The sequence below is a fragment of the Loxodonta africana genome, chromosome 7, assembly GCF_030014295.1.
Source record: "Loxodonta africana isolate mLoxAfr1 chromosome 7, mLoxAfr1.hap2, whole genome shotgun sequence".
Taxonomy (NCBI): Eukaryota; Metazoa; Chordata; class Mammalia; order Proboscidea; family Elephantidae; genus Loxodonta; species Loxodonta africana.
In genome coordinates, this window is record NC_087348.1 from 69,161,684 (window position 1) to 69,177,129 (window position 15,446).

The window sequence follows — 15,446 nt, forward strand, 5'->3', positions numbered from 1 at the left end:
TAATGCATAAACATATGTTCACATATGTTCATTGTTAATGGGTAAACAAGAGAAGCCTTTCTGGCTTCCACTAGGAAAATCAAATACTTCTGGTTTGTGAGAACAATAAATCAAAGAAAACCAGGCATCTGGGCTGGGAGGATAAGGGTTTTTGGAGCAGGAATATCCATCACATAGATCTGGAGGTTTCCGACTATCTTCTTTAGCTCCCCAGGCTCTGTAGAGTGCCAAACCTACTAGCCGCTCCATGGGAGAAGGATGTGGAAGTTTGCTTCCAAAAAGATTACAGCCCTGGAAACCCTATGGGGCAGTTCTACTCTGTTCCACAGAGTTCCTATGAGTGGGAACAGACCCAATGACAATGGGTTTAACCCTTTTCCAACTTTCAACTCAGGACCAACCAGAGAAAGCCAAATATGCTCCCCAAGCCAATCAAATAAGACGCCTCACGACTAGTTCTCCCGCCTCCAGCTTCCCCATGCCAGCATCCTTCAATCAGAGCATACCTGAAGGCTTCTTTTTCTTTCTTTCTTTTTTTTTTTTTAACTATAGTAAAGCTCTCCCCCTGCCCTGCTTGCCTTGGAGTCTCTGTCAGAGGCAAGTGGTCATGGCTGACTCCTTTGTTATATGCTGTTGTTAAGTGCTGTTGAGTGCCATCCAGGGACTCCTTGCATTACTCCATAAAAAAAAAAAAAACTCCATACAGGCCTTTAAATCTATTTAATATAGATATGAAGGTGTTTCCCGAACTGGCGAGTGTTAATGGATGTTTTGCAGTCAAATAAATTTGGAAAATGCTGGGTGAAACCAAGTTAAACAGATTTCTTCTTGGCAAGACTTCGTGCAAATAATAACGTTTTGTGAATCTGCAAGAGGGGGAAGCAGTATGCAGTAGTTTCCAAACGTATTTGACCACAGACATTCTCTTCCTGCCCATCTATTTACATCTCCCAGAGCACCATTCTGTGGCACTCAATTTGGAGACACAGGTTTGAAGCAATGCTACCTTTGAGAGGAGAACTGTTATCCGGCTAACACCTCTTATGCTATTGTAACACACCAGAAAGGAGAATCGGGAGGTCAAATAGGAAGTGGCACCAGAGGGCAATTTTGATACGGGAAAGAGGATAGGATCATAAAACGGGGTCCAGACCTAATAGGAAGTTAGTGTTGGGCTCAGGTCAGCCTAAGCACAGTTGAAGGACACTAGGTGTTGGGGGTTCTAAAAAAAGAAAAAGTATCCAATTCTAGGCAAAGGAAGTCAAAGATGATCCTCACCTGGTTCATAATTTTTTTTTAACCAGCCATAGTTATGGCCAACACAGCTCCTTGGCTAACGTTAGTACTGTCAGCCTCAGGAAGACAGACAGTGGCCAAGAAACGAGAGATTTCCCATTGATTCTTTATGTAGCTCTTCTGCAGGGATGCTTGTTATAGATTGAATTGTGTCCCCCCAAAATATATGTTGTAAATCCTAACCTCTGTACTACTAGACTAGGCACAGAAGAAAGCAAACAAGGGGAAGACTTATGCTATCTGAAGACAACGTAGGTAGACCAGAAACTGTAAGCCCAGAAACTCCAAGGATGGCTAGCTAGTGAAGCTGAGACAAGAATTCTCCCCCAGGGCCAAGAGAGAGAAAGCCTTTCCCTAAAGCCAGCACCCTGAATTTGAACTTCTAGCCTCTTAAACTATGAGAAAATAAATTTCTGTTCTTTAAAACCACCCACTTGTACTATTTCTGTTACAGCAACATTAGCAAACTAAGACAATGGGCCACAGTCTCATTTTAGAGTTGGGGTAACTGAGGACCAGAGAGGGGACACGACTTGTCTGACACCCCAGTAAAGCCATTTTTCTTTCTGCAACTACGCCATGAAGTCTTTGATAAACTGCAGAGAAGGGAAAGGAAGTGTTACATAGATTTCATTTTTACTTACTTCAGAATCACACAGCCTGTTCCTGCTGGTGGCGCTATCCAAAACACCTGGATCCGAGTCCTCCTCCTGGGGGTGCTCTCAGTGACAGCAACAGGGCAGTTACTCATAAACTGTGTTTCTTCTTCGTCTATGATCTACGGGAAAACCAGTGGAAAATAAACACATTAAAATGCAATGTCACTTTGGGAGGGCTCCGAAATTTCTGAGTTGACACTTTCATCATTTTATTTTTAAACTCGTCATTTTGTCTTAGCAGCTCTATACCCACAGATACCAGAACGGTGCCTAGCAGAGAGTCACAGTCAATGCTTATTGATTGAATCAACATCCTGTGAGGACAAGGACTGGGCACATCCTCTCCTGTGCTCTTTGGGACCAGGGATCTTGTGTCAGCACTTTGAAGCAATGGCCACTAGGTGATGATCTCGCTTATTTCGCTAGAGAAAACTCTATCTGCCTTCAGGAGAGGAGAGGAAGGAAAGGATGTGGGAGGTATAATTCAAAGTAAACACTCTTCATAGAGCTAGACTTTGTAATTTAGCTGGTTTTGTAACTTAAAATATTAAAAGAAAATATCCCTTTGGAGGAAATACACCGAAGTACGTCAAGTCTCCCAGCTTCATAGAACTTTTTAATTGTGCAGTCTACATGTCCTTAATTTGTACATTATATTTACTAAGGGATATTCTCCCAAGTTAACCATCCCAGTTTTCAAAGACATGGCAAAAAGATGGTAGCCGTTCCCATCCCCCGAGACTGTTCCAACTCTTCTCCTGCCTGCTTGCTTCTTGGTCTGCTGCCAATAGCTGTTTACCCTTCTAATAGAATCATAGTACATTAGATGTTGAAGTGTCTTTTGGGGGAAATCATCTAAATCCTATTGGCCTTAAGTACCAACACCAGTTGATTGGTAGTAGCCATGTTATGAATTAAGGAGCCGTGGTGGTGCAGTGGTTAAGTGCTACAGTTGCTAACCAAAAGGCTGGCAGCTTGAATCCACCAGGGATTCCTTGGAAACTCTATGGGGCAGTTCTACTCTGTCCTATAGGGTCACTGTGAGTCGGAGCCAACTTGACGGCAAGAGGTTTGGTTTTTCGGTTTGGTGGTGCATTTCGGCTGCTAACTGAGAGGTCAGCTGTTTGAACCCACCAGCTGCTCCGAGGGAGATAGATGTGGCAGGCCGCTTCCACAAAGATTACGGCCTTGGTCACCCTGTGGGGCAGTTCTACTCTGTCCTGTAGGGTCACTATGAATTGGAATCTACTTGATGGCAACAGGTTTGCTTTTTGAGTTTTTTATGTTATGAATTATGTTGACAAAATTAATAAAACCAGTTGCCGTTGAGTCAGCTCTGACTCACGGCGACCTCATACGTGTCAGAGTAGAACCGTGCTCCACAGGATTTTCATTGGCCGATTTTTTGGAAGTGGATCTCCAGGCCTTGCTTCTGAGATACCTCTGCATTTACTCGAACTTCCAACAATTCAGTTAGCAGCCGAGTGCTTAACCATTTGCGCCACCCAGAGACGCCAATAAAATTAACAGATAACATCTATTTAGTGTTTAGTATGTGCTAGGCTGCACCCGGGTAGCGGTGCAAATAGTTTGCATTCAACTACTAACCTAAGAACTGGCAGTTCGACTCTACCCAGTGGCACTGCAGAAGAAAGGCCTGGCAACCTGTTTTCGTAAAGATTATAGCCAAGAAAACCCTATAGAGCACCATTCCACTCTGTAACACATGGTGTTACCATAAGTCAGAAACAGCTTAATGGCAGCAGGTTTTTTTTTTTTTTTTAATGTGCTAGACACTGAGTTAGGTCCTTTATTTGAATTAGTCAATTCATTTTAAAATACAGTTATTATACACATACTGTAATTATTTTATGTGCTTAAATTCCTTTTCTTTTTTTAAGACAGCAGGTAAAAAGAATCAAGTCACTCAAACCCCTTAGTTTATTGTTTGTTTTCATCACTGAACAAAACAAAGACAATCTTCTATTTACATTTTGTTTACTTCTATATTCATCCTACTTCCATTTCCCTTCTCTATTTAGCACCCTTTCCTATGTATCTGGAAACCCTGGTGGCGTAGAGGTTAAGTGCTATGGCTGCTAACCAAAGGGTCGGCAGTTTGAATCCGCCAGGTGCTCCTTGGAAACGATATGGGGCAGTTCTACTCTGTCCGGTAGGGTTGCTATAAGTCTGAATCGACTTGACAGCACTGGGTTTGGTTTTTGTTTTCCTATGTATCTGGAGTCCCTCAGTGGCCCAAAAGGTTAAGCACTTGACTGCTGGCCAAAAGGTTGGCAGTTTGAACTCATCCAGAGGTACTTTGGAAGACAGGCCTGGTGATCTGCTTCCAAAAGGTTGAAACCCCTATGGAGCACAGTTCTACCCTGACACACATGGGGTCACCATGAGTTGAAATTGACTTGACGGCAACTAACAACAACAACAATGTGTGTATTTAATGTATGCCCTTATGTACATACACACGCACACACACACATAAATACCTACATATGTATATACATATCCAAACCCACTACCGTTAAGTCAATTCTGACTCATAGCGACCCTACAGGACAGAGTAGAACTGCCCCATAGAGTTTCCAAGGAGCACCTGGAGGATTCGGACTGCCGACTTTTGGTTAGCAAATACATACATATACATACACAATTTTCCTTGAAGTTGTATAGAATTTTTTGTATTTTAACGTGTCACATTATCTTTCTTTCACTCAACTTTATGCTTTTGAGATATGTCAGAGTTACTATATGTAAATGTAGTTCATGGCTTCTTATTGCTGCTTAGAATTCCATTGAATGTATAGATCACAGGTTACTTATCCATTCTCCCGGTGATGGGCAATTAGCTGACTTCCAGCCCTTTGCTTCCACAAATGTTGCTGCAATAAAGATCCTCATGTTTCTTTCTTGTAAAAAAAGTCATGTGAGAGTTTTTGGGTTGTTAGGTTGTGGGTACAAACATACTAATTTCACTAAGTACTTCCACAGAATGGCTATGCCTATTTTATTCTATCAGCGCTATACAAGTGTTTCCATTTCCCTACATCCTCACCAGTACTTATGATTACTAGACTTTCTAATTGTTTCCAAACTGATCATTATAAAGTAATAAAAGAAACTGCAGTATCTCTTCACAAATTTATCAGGTTTCCCCTTCTGTGAATTGCCTTTCAATATGTTTGCCATTTTACCATTTGATTTTTTTTTTTCCTGAATTGTAGGACTTTCTAGGTATGAATTTCACACCGTTTTACAAGTATCTTTTCCTTTCTGTTACCCACAGTTTATTCTTACATTCAGAATTCTTCATTTAACAGAAATAACCTTGATCTAGTCAAATTCATCAATTTCCCTCCTGTGGTTTGCACTTCTATGGTCTTCTCTAAACAGCTGAGATCACATTTATATTCTCCAATATATTCTTCTGTTAGTTTCATAGTTTGACCTTTCACATTAAGGTCTTCAGTTCATTTGAAGTTTATTCATTAATATGATGCAGTAAGGATTGAACTTCATCTTCTCCATATTGTTAGCTACTTTAAAAATATATTTTATTGTGGTTTGGGGGAAAATTTACATAGCAAATTAGGTTCTCATTTAACAATTTCTATACATATTATTCAGTAACGCTGGTTACACTTTTTACAACGCATCAGCATTCTCATTGTTTCCATTGTGGTTGTTCTCTTTCTATTAATCTAGCTTCCTTGTCCCCCCTTACCTTCTCATCTTTGGTTTAGGGTAAATGTTGACCATTAGGTCTCATTAGATGATTGTTTAGAAGGGTGAAGTGCTCACCGGTGATATTTATTTTAAGAGCCACTTTGTCTTTTACCTGATAGGTGACCTCCAGGAGTGGTTTCAGTTCCAGGTATAAAGGGTATCCCAAGGCCACAGTCTCAGGAGTTCCTCTAGTCTCCACTGGTCCAATAAGTGTGGCCTTTTCAGGAACTTGAGTTTTGTTCTGCAATATTACTCTATCGGTTACCATCTATTGTGTCCCTGGCTGGAACTATCGGTAGTGGTAGCTGGGCACCATCTAGTGCTTCTGGTCTCAAAGCAGGTGAGGCCACGGTTTGTGTAGACTTTTAGTCCTGTAGACTAGTTTCTCTTTTGAGTCTTTGGTTTCCTTTTTTCTTTTTTGCTCCAGATGCATAGAGATGAACAGTTTTATCTTAGATGGTCTCTCGAAAGATTTTAAGACCCCAGCCAGATGCATTCACCAAACTAAGCTGTAGAACATATCTTTATGAGCTATGTTATACCAATTGACCAAGTTGCCCCCCAAGACTATGGTCCTAAGCCCTCAAACCCAGTAACCCAATCCCGTGAGGTATTTGGTTATATCTAGGAAGTATCCATTACCATGCCTCCTATGTGCTTTATTTTATATATGATTATATATGCAGCACACACAAACATGTATATACATTTGCCTACAGAAAAACCTGTACATGCACACCCATATATTCATATGTGCTTACCTATATATATAAGCATACACATTTACGTGTGTAACCACACACATATTTTTTGGTTATTATTACTATTGTTGCAAAAGTGTACATGTTGTGGCTTTTACCAAAATCATCCCTTATTCTTATGTACTTCTTAGTGTCATCTTTTACCTTGGTCAAGTTATGCTGACTTCATCCTTATTTGGTATTGTCTTAAAAAAAAAAAAAATTGTCTTACCCACCACTAAAACTAACAGTTGTCTACTATCGACAAAGTGATCTCCCCTCCCTCTCCCTCCCATCCCTGGTAAACACCGAAGAATGTTGTTTTCTATATGTATATTTATTCTTGTCTTCTTATAACAGTGAGATAATACAGCTTTTGTCCTTTTGTGATTGACTTATTTCACTCAGCATAACGTCCTCCAGCATATTTTGAGAACTTATCATTATTCTCTATGGCCGTATAGTATTCCATTGTGTGTATGTACCACAGTTTGTTTATCCATTCATCCGTTGCTAGGCAGTTAGGTTGTTTCCATCTTTTTGCTATTGTGAATAATGCTGCAATGCAATGAACATGTTGTTGTTAGGTGTTGTCAAGTTGGTTCTGACTCATAGAGACACTATGTACACCAGAATGAAACACTGCCCGGCCCTGCATCATCTTCACAATTGTTGCTATACTTGAGCCCGTCATTGTAGTCACTGTGTCAATCCATCTCATTGAGGGTCTACCTCTTTTTTGCTGACCCTCTACTTTACCAAGCTTGATGTCCGTCCCCAGGGACTGGTCCCTCCTGATAACTGTCCAAAATAAGTGAGATGAAGTTTTGCCAACCTCACTTCTAAGGAACATTCAGGTTGTACTTCTTCCAGGATAGATTTGTTTATACTTCTGGCAGCCTATGGTATATTTAATATTCTTCACCAACACAATGAACATAGGTGTACATATATCTGTTTGTGCCAGTAGATTTAGTTCTCTAGGGTATACACCTAGAAGTGGGATTGCTGAATTATAGGGTATGTCTATTTCTAGCTTTTGGAGGAAGCACCGTTTTCCACAGTTGTTGAATCAATTTACAGTCTCACCAGCAGTGGAGCAGGGTTCCAATCTCCCCACAACCTAGCCAGCATGTGTTGTTTTCTGTTTTTTTTTTTTTTGATCAGTACCATTTTTCAGGGGTGAGATGGTATCTCATTGTAGTTTTGACTTACATCTCTCTGTTGGTTAGTGATCACGAGCATCTTTTCATGTGTTTGTTGGCCACTTGAAGGTCCTCTTTGGTGAAGTGTTTGTTCATGTCCTTTGCCTGCTTTTTAATTGGGTTGTTTGTCTTTTTGTTGTTGAGTTTTTGAAGTTTTCTGTATATTTTAGAGATTAGACCCTTATCAGATATATCATTCCCAAAGATTTTTTCCCAATCTGTAGGTTCTCTTTTTACTTGTTTGATAAAGTTTTTTGATGAGCATAAGTATCTAATTTTTAGGAGGTCTAGTTATCTAACTTGTCTTCTGTTACTCCTGCATTTGTAGTTGTGTGGTAACCTATTTCTGAAAAAAATTAGATACCACATTTTTGTCACTATATTATCTTCCAGAAACTTTATAGTTTGCTTTAACATTTAGGTCTTTGATCCATTTTGAGTTAGTTTTTGTGTATAGTGTGAGATATGGATTCTGTTTCATTTTTCAGCAAATAAATATCCAGTTTTGCCAGCATCATTTGTTAGACCGTTTCCCATTGAATGGACTTTGACTCCTTGTCGAAAATCAGCTGTCCATAAAAAAAAAAAAAGCTGTCCATAGGTAGATGGATTTATTTCTGAGTTCTCAATTCTATTCTATTGGTCTAGGTGTCTGTCATTGAACCAGTACCTGGCTGTTTTGATTACTATGGCTGTATAGTACTTTTTGAGATCAGGGAGTGTGAGACCTCCTACTTCTTCTTCTTCTTCAATATTGCTTTGGCTATTTGGGGTCTCTTTCCTTTCCATATAAAGTTGGTGATAGGTTTTTCCATTTTGGTAAATAATGCTGTTGGAATTTTGATTGGGATTATATCTATACATCACTTTGGGTGGTATCGACATTTTCACAACATTAAGTCTTCCAATCCCTGAGTATGGAATGTTTTTCCATTATGAAGGTCACTTTTAGTTTCTTGCAGTAGTGTGTTATTGTTTTCGTTGTATAAGTCTTTTACATCCCTCGTTAGGTTCACTTCTAGGTATTTTATCCTTTTGGAGGCTAGTGTAAATGGTTTTGTTTTCTTAATTTCCTTTTTGGAGTTCTCCTTGTTCGTGTAAAGGAACCCAACTGATTTTTGAGTGTTGATCTTGTACTCTGCCACTTTGATGAATCCTTCTATTAGATATAACAGTTTTCTTGTGGAATTTTTGGGATTTTCTATGTAAAGAATCATGCAAATAGATAGTTTTACTTTTTCCTTTCCAATTTGAATACACTTCATTTCCCTTTCTTGTCTTACTGCTCTGGCTAGGACTTCCAGTATAACATTGAATAAAGGTGGTGATAGTGGGCATCCTTGTCACGTACCCGTTCTCAATGGTAAGGCTCTCAGTCTTTTTCCATTGAGAATAATGTTGGCTGTTGGTTTTGCATATATGCCCTTAATTACGTTGAGGAATTTCCCTTCTATTACTATTTTGCTGAGGGTTTTTATCAGGAATGGGTGTTGGATTCTATCAAATGTCTTTTCTGCATCCATTGAGATGATCACATGATTCTTTTCCTTAGTTTTATTTATGCGGTGAATTTCATTCATTGATTTTCTAATGTTGAACTATCCTTGTATTCCTGTATGAATCTCACTTGATCACAACGTACAATTTTTTTTTTGATATGCAGTTGAATTTTTTTTTTTTTTTTTAATTTTTATTAAGCTTCAAGTGAACATTTACCATTCCAATCAGTCTGTCACATGTAGGTTTACATACATCTTACTCCCTTCTCCCACTTGCTCTCCCCCTATTGAGTCAGCCCTTACAGTCTCTCGTTTCGTGCCAATTTTACCTTCTTCCCTCTCTCTCTATCTTCCCATCCGCCCTCCAGTCAAGAGTTGCCAACACACTCTCCCTTGTCCACCTGATTTAATTAGCTCACTCTTCATCAGTATCTCTCTCCCCTCCACTGACCAGTCCTTTTCATGCCTGATGATTTGTCTTCGGGGATGGTTCCTGTCCTGTGCCATCAGAAGTTCTGGGGAGCATTGTCTCTGGGATTCCTCTAGTCGCAATCATACCATTAGGTGTGGTCTTTTAATGAGAATTTGGGGTCTGCATCCCATTGGTCTCCTGCTCCCTCAGGAGTTGTCTGTTGTGTTCCCTGACAGGGCAGACATCGATTGTGGCCGGGCACCAACTAGTTCTTCTGGTCTCAGGATAATGTAGGTCTCTGGTTCAAGTGGCCCTTTCTGTCTCTTGGGTTCTTAGTTGTCGTGTGACCTTGGTGTTCTTCCTTTGCCTTTGCTCCAGGTGGGTTGAGACCAATTAATGTATTTTAGACGGCTGCTTGTTGACATTTAGGACCCCAGGTGCCACAATTCAAAGTGGGATGCAGAGCGTTTTCATAATAGAATTGTTTTGCCCATTGACTTAGAAGTCCCCTCAAACCAAGTTCCCCAGACCCCAGCCCCTGCTTCGCTAACCTTTGAAGCTTTCATTTTATCTCGGAAACCTTTTTACTTTTAATCCAGTCCAATTAGGCTGACCTTCCTTGTTTTGAGTGTTGTCTTTCCTTTCACCCAAAGCAGTTCCCATCTACAGATTGATCAATAAAAAGCCCTCTCCCTCCCTCCCTCCCTCCCTCCCCCCTTTGTAACCACAAAAGTATGTGTTCTTTTCCGTTTTTTCTATTTCTCAAGATCTTATAATAGTGGTCTTATACAATATTTGTCCTTTTGCAACTGACTCATTTCGCTCAGCATAATGCCTTCCAGATTCCTCCATGTTATGAAATGTTTCACAGATTCGTCACTGTTCTTTATCGATGCGTAGTATTCCATTGTGTGAATATACCACAATTTATTTACCCATTCGTCCGTTGATGGACATCTTGGTTGCTTCCAGCTTTTTGCTATTGTAAACAGAGCTGCAATAAACATGGGTGTGCATATATCTGTTTGTGTGAAGGCTCTTGTTTCTCTAGGGTATATTCCGAGGAGTGGGATTTCTGGGTTGTATGGTAGTTCTATTTCGAACTGTTTAAGATAACGCCAGATGGATTTCCAAAGCGGTTGTACCATTTTACAATCCCACCAGCAGTGTATGAGAGTTCCAGTCTCTCCGCAGCCTCTCCAACATTTATTATTTTGTGTTTTTTGAATTAATGCCAGTCTAGTTGGTGTCAGATGGAATCTCATCGTCGTTTTAATTTGCATTTCTCTAATGGCTAATGATCGAGAGCATTTTCTCATGTATCTGTTGGCTGCCTGAATATCTTCCTTAGTGAAATGTGTGTTCATATCCTTTGCCCACTTCTTGATTGGGTTGTTTGTCTTTTTGTGGTTGAGTTTTGACAGAATCATATAGATTTTAGAGATCAGGCGCTGGTCAGAGATGTCATAGCTGAAAATTCTTTCCCAGTCTGTAGGTGGTCTTTTTACTCTTTTGGTGAAGTCTTTAGATGAGCATAGGTGTTTGATTTTTAGGAGCTCCCAGTTATCTGGTTTCTCTTCATCATTTTTGGTAATGTTTTGTATTCTGTTTATGCCCTGTATTAGGGCTCCTAGGGTAGATCCTATTTTTTCTTCCATGATTTTTATCGTTTTAGTCTTTATGTTTAGGTCTTTGATCCACTTGGAGTTAGTTTTTGTGCATGGTGTGAGATATGGGTCCTGTTTCATTCTTTTGCAAATGGATATCCAGGTATGCCAGCACCATTTGTTAAAAAGACTATTATTTCCCCAATTGACTGACACTGGTCCTTTGTCAAATATCAGCTGCTCATAAATGGATGGATTTATATCTGGATTCTCAATTCTGTTCCATTGGTCTATGTGCCTGTTGTTGTACCAGTACCAGGCTGTTTTGACTACTGTAGCTATATAATAGGTTCTGAAATCAGGTAGGGTGAGGCCTCCCACTTTCTTCTTCTTTTTCAGTAATGCTTTGCTTATCCGGGGGTTCTTTCCTTTCCATATGAAATTACTGATTTGTTTCTCTATTCCCTTAAAGTATGACATTGGTATTTGGATTGGAAGTGCGTTGTATGTATAGATGGCTTTTGGTAGAATAGACATTTTTACTATGTTAAGTCTTCCTATCCATGAGCAGGGTATGTTTTTCCATTTAAGTGTGTCCTTTTGAATTTCTTGTAGCAGAGTTTTATAGTTTTCTTTGTATAGGTCTTTTACATCCTTGGTAGGATTTATTCCTAAGTATTTTATCTTCTTGGGGGCTTCTGTGAATGGTATTGATTTGGTTATTTCCTCTTCGGTGTTCTTTTTGTTGATGAAGAGGAATCCAAGTGATTTTTGTATGTTTATTTTATATCTTGAGACTCTTCCAAACTCTTCTATTAGTTTCAGTAGTTTTCTGGAGGATTTCTTAGGGTTTTCCATGTATACGATCATGTCATCTGCAAATAGTGATAGCTTTACTTCCTCCTTACCAATCTGGATACCTTTATTTCTTTGTCTAGCCTAATTGCCCTGGCTAGGACTTCAAGTACGATGTTGAATAAGAGCGGTGATAAAGGGCATCCTTGTCTGGTTCCCGTTCTCAAGGGAAATGCTTTCAGGTTCTCTCCATTTAGAGTGATATTGGCCGTTGGCTTTGCATATATGCCCTTTATTATGTTGAGGAATTTTCCTTCAATTCCTATTTTGGTTAGAGTTTTTATCATAAATGGGTGTTGAACTTTGTCAAATGCCTTTTCTGCATCTATTGATAAGATCATGTGGTTTTTATCTTTTGTTTTATTTATGTGATGGATTACATTAATGGTTTTTCTGATACTAAACCAGCCTTGCATACCTGGTATAAATCCCACTTGATCAGGGTGTATTATTTTTTTGATGTGTTGTTGGATTCTATTGGCTAGAATTTTGTTAAGGATTTTTGCATCTATGTTCATGAGGGATATAGGTCTAAAATTTTCTTTTTTTGTAATGTCTTTACCTGGTTTTGGTATCAGGGAGATGGTAGCTTCATAGAATGAGTTGGGTAGTATTCCGTCTTTTTCTATACTTTGAAATACCTTCAATAGTAATGGTGTTAAGTCTTCTGTGAAGGTTTGGTAGAACTCTGCAGTGAAGCCATCTGGGCCAGGACTTTTTTTTGTTGGGAGTTTTTTGATTACCGTTTCAATCTCTTTTTTTGTTATGGGTCTATTTAGTTGTTCTACTTCTGAATGTGTTAGTTTAGGTAAGTAGTATTGTTCCAAGAATTTATCCATTTCTTCTAGGTTTTCAAATTTGTTAGAGTACAATTTTATGTAGTAATCTGATATGATTCTTTTGATTTCATTTGGTTCTGTTGTGATGTGGTCCTTCTCGTTTCTTATTCGGGTTATTAGTTTCCTTTCCTGTTTTTCTTTAGTCAGTCTAGCCAATGGTTTATCAATTTTGTTAATTTTTTCAAAGAACCAGCTTTTGGCTTTGTTAATTCTTTCAATTGTTTTTCTGTTCTCTAATTCATTTAGTTCAGCTCTAATTTTTATTATTTGTTTTCTTCGGGTGCCTGATGGATTCTTTTGTTGCTCACTTTCTATTTGTTCAAGTTGTCGGGACAGTTCTCTGATTTGGGCTCTTTCTTCTTTTTGTATGTGTGCATTTATCGATATAAATTGGCCTCTGAGCACTGCTTTTGCTGTGTCCCAGAGGTTTTGATAGGAAGTATTTTCATTCTTGTTGCTTTCTAAGAATTTCCTTATTCCCTCCTTGATGTCTTCTATAACCCAGTCTTTTTTCAGGAGAGTATTGTTCATTTTCCAAGTATTTGATTTCTTTTCCCTAGTTTTTCTGTTATTGATTTCTAGCTTCATTGCCTTGTGGTCTGAGAAGATGCTTTGTAATATTTCGATGTTTTGGATTCTGGAAAGATTTGTTTTATGCCCTAATATGTGGTCTATTCTAGAGAATGTTCCATGTGCGCTAGAAAAAAAAGTATATTTTGCAGCAGTTGGGTGGAGAGTTCTGTATAAGTCAATGAGGTCAAGTTGGTTGATTGTTGTAAGTAGGTCTTCCGTGTCTCTATTGAGCTTCTTACTGGATGTCCTGTCCTTCTCCGAAAGTGGTGTGTTGAAGTCTCCTACTGTATATGTGGAGGTGTCTATCTCACTTTTCAATTCTGTTAAAATTTGATTTATGTATCTTGCAGCCCTGTCATTAGGTGCGTAAATATTTAATATGGTTATGTCTTCCTGATCAATTGTCCCTTTTATCATTATATAGTGTCCTTCTTTATCCTTTGTGGCGGATTTAAGTCTAAAGTCTATTTTGTCGGAAATTAATATTGCTACTCCTCTTCTTTTTTGCTTATTGTTTGCTTGATATATTTTTTTCCATCCTTTGAGTTTTAGTTAATACTATCTCTCTATGCTAAGGTGTGTCTCTTGTAGGCAGCATATAGATGGATCGTGTTTTTTTATCCAGTCCGTGACTCTCTGTCTCTTTATTGGTGCATTTAGTCCATTTACATTCAGCGTAATTATAGATAAGTAAGTTTTTAGTGCTGTCATTTTGATGCCTTTTCATGTGTGTTGTTGGCCATTTCATTTTTCCACATGCTTTTTTGTGCTGAGACGTTTTTCTTAGTAGCTTGTGAGATCCTCATTTTCATAATGTTTAACTTTGTGTTTATTGAGTTGTTACGTTTTTCTTGGCTTTTTTCTTGAGTTATGGAATTGATATTCCTTTTTGTGGTTACCTTATTATTTACCCCTATTTCTGTAAGTAAAAACCTAACTTGTATCCTTCTATTTCGCCTTGTATCACTCTCCATCTGGCAGTTCAATGCCTTCTATATTTAGTCCCTCTTTTTGATTATTTTGATCGTTTATCTATTGATTTCCATGATTTCCTGTTGTGTGTATTATTTTGTTTATTTATTTTTTTTTTAGAATTAGTCTTAATTTGTTTGTTTTTGTGCTTTCCCTGTTTGAGTTGCGTTGATATCAGGACGTTCTGTTTTGTAACCTTGTATTGTGCTGGTACCTGATATTATTGGTCATCCGGCCAAACAATCTCCTTTAGCATTTCTTGCAGTCTTGGTTTAGTTTTTGCAAATTCTCTAAACTTGTGTTTATCTGTAAATATCTTAATTTCTCCTTCATATTTCAGAGAGAGTTTTGCTGGATATATGATCCTTGGTTGGCAGTTTTTCTCCTTCAGTGCTCTGTATATGTCGTCCCATTCCCTTCTTGCCTGCATGGTTTCTGCTGAGTAGTCTGAACTTATTCTTATTGATTCTCCCTTGAAGGAAACCTTTCTTTTCTCCCTGGCTGCTTTTAAAATTTTCTGTTTGTCTTTGGTTTTGGCAAGTTTGATGATGATATGTCTTGGTGTTTTTCTTTTTGGATCAATCTTAAATGGGGTTCGATGAGCATCTTGGATAGATATCCTTTCGTCTTTCATGATGTCAGGGAAGTTTTGTGTCAGGAGTTCTTCAACTATTTTCTCTGTGTTTTCTCTCCCCCCTCCCTGTTCTGGGACTCCAATCACTCGCAAAGTTATCCTTCTTGATAGAGTCCCACATGATTCTTAGGGTTTCTTCATTTTTTTTAATTCTTTTATCTGATTTCTTTTCAGCTATGTTGGTGTTGTTTCCCTGGTCCTCCAGAAGTCCCAGTCTACATTCTAATTGCTCGAGTCTGCTCCTCTGACTTTCTATTGCGTTGTCAAATTCTGTAATTTTATTGTTAATCTTTTGGATTTCTACATGCTGTCTCTCTATGGATTCTTGCAACTTGTTAATTTTTCCACTATGTTCTTGAATAATCTCTTTGAGTTCTTCAACAGTTTTATCAGTGTGTTCCTTGGCTTTTTCTG

The 15,446-nt window shown here is 38.7% G+C and overlaps 1 protein-coding gene across 1 annotated transcript in view; it reads right to left on the minus strand.

The window, feature by feature from the left end:
- Nucleotides 1-15,446, minus strand: part of SPON1 (spondin 1) — a 353,955-nt gene that overhangs the window by 234,672 nt on the left and 103,837 nt on the right. Inside the window, exon 3 of the mRNA XM_064288388.1 lies at nt 1,941-2,074. Coding sequence (XP_064144458.1) covers nt 1,941-2,074 — 134 coding nt within the window. The remainder of the gene's footprint in view (nt 1-1,940; nt 2,075-15,446) is intronic.